Below are 1,543 nucleotides of genomic sequence, written 5' to 3'. Positions count from 1 at the left end.
GGAGTACAGTGGCACCATCATAGCTCACTGTAGTAGCCTCAAACTCCCTGGCTCAAGCAATCGTCCTGCCTCAGCCTCCTGAGTAGCTAGGACTACAGTCATGCACCACCATGCCTGGCTAATTTTTTTTAACTTTTTGTAGAGATGGGATCTTGCTGTATTGCCCAAGCTGGTCTTCACCTCCTGGCCTGAGCCACTGTGCTCCGTCCCCTTTAATTCTTTAAATATGGTTTCTTTGGTTCTTTGAACATATTTTAATTGAGGCTTCTTAGGAGTTCCCGTGTCTGCGTAGCTTAGTAGTCAGATAATGATTGTGCTCAAATACCTTGAGGCAGTAAGACATCCATTGTTTGCCAGGGGGATCTGTAGATAGATTAGAGGAGCATATTCGAAGTTCAGGCTGTTTTCAAGTCTGCCCAGCCTTTACTTTCTGCTGGGCCCTATCACTCTCAGTGTTGTCCAGGAGTGTATGAATAAGTTGAGCCCTCTCTGGTTTCAGCTGCACATATGTGCAACCTCAGCTAGGAATGTTTGTCCCAAATACAGACTACAGCTGCAGGCTAGTAGACTTTTCCAACAACTTCTAAGATATCATATCCACAAACAAGTTTGCCCATTATTCAAAAATGAATGAGTTGTCTCCATCTGCAGCAAAGAAGCTCCCATCTTAACAGATTGCCCCACCCTGAAAGAACTTCCAGTTGCGGATAGTAGGGAGGGGAATAGGAGCAGCACTGAGCCCAACCACCACAGATTTCCACTGTTCTTATTTAAAGTAAAGTTGTTTTTTCAATGCATAAAAGCTTCTCGTGTTCTTGTATGCCTTTGGTAGAGTTCCAAAGCACTGAAATAGTGGTTTTTGTCATTTTTGTCCAACTTTCTTTCTGCTTTTTGAGGGAAGGATTTCTTGAGCTCCTTAATCTCTCATAGCCAAAAATTCTGCCCCTCTTGCTGTTTATTTTAATATTCCAATTGCCCTGAATTTGGCTAGTTAGAGCCCCTTGAAACTGGTTTTTGTGTCAGATAATAGTTTTAAAGCCTTCATTATTGCATTAGGAATTTATGCAATGTGTTCAGATATGTGGTACATTTTTTATTAGCAATTCCTGTGAGCTCCATTATTTTTAGAAATTCAGAAAGAATTATTAAAATAATTTTTTTTGGTAAACTGGGTAATACAAACTTTGTCTTTATTCTCAAAATCAACAAGTAAATATATGTATTTATTTTCTCAGAAAGACAGAATCCATTGATGTAATGGATGCGGTTGGAAGTAATATTGTGGTTAGCACAAGAACTGGAGAAGTAATGAGGATCTTGCCACGAATGCATGAGGACATCAATGAAGAGTGGATCTCTGATAAAACCAGGTATATGGTATATTGATTTCCTTAACTTTTTTTTTTTTTGAGACAGAGTCTCACTTTGTTGTCCAGGCTAGAGTGAGTGCCATGGCGTCAGCCTAGCTCACAGCAACCTCAAACTCTTGGGCTCAAGCAATCCTTCTGCCTCAGCCTCCCGAGTAGCTGGGACTACAGGCATG

At 40.9% G+C, this 1,543-nt stretch overlaps 1 protein-coding gene across 1 annotated transcript in view; it reads left to right on the top strand.

Moving 5' to 3' along the window:
* Nucleotides 1–1,543, top strand: part of NDUFS1 (NADH dehydrogenase (ubiquinone) Fe-S protein 1, 75kDa (NADH-coenzyme Q reductase)) — a 54,344-nt gene that overhangs the window by 11,834 nt on the left and 40,967 nt on the right. The window contains exon 9 of the mRNA XM_012661201.1: nucleotides 1,236–1,370. Within this exon, the coding sequence (XP_012516655.1) occupies nucleotides 1,236–1,370 (135 nt within the window). The remainder of the gene's footprint in view (nucleotides 1–1,235; nucleotides 1,371–1,543) is intronic.

Source organism: Propithecus coquereli, unplaced genomic scaffold (genome assembly GCF_000956105.1).
Source record: "Propithecus coquereli isolate 6110/MARCELLA unplaced genomic scaffold, Pcoq_1.0 Scaffold70, whole genome shotgun sequence".
In the NCBI taxonomy this organism is placed as follows: Eukaryota; Metazoa; Chordata; class Mammalia; order Primates; family Indriidae; genus Propithecus; species Propithecus coquereli.
This window is presented reverse-complemented; position numbering and strand designations above follow the sequence as displayed.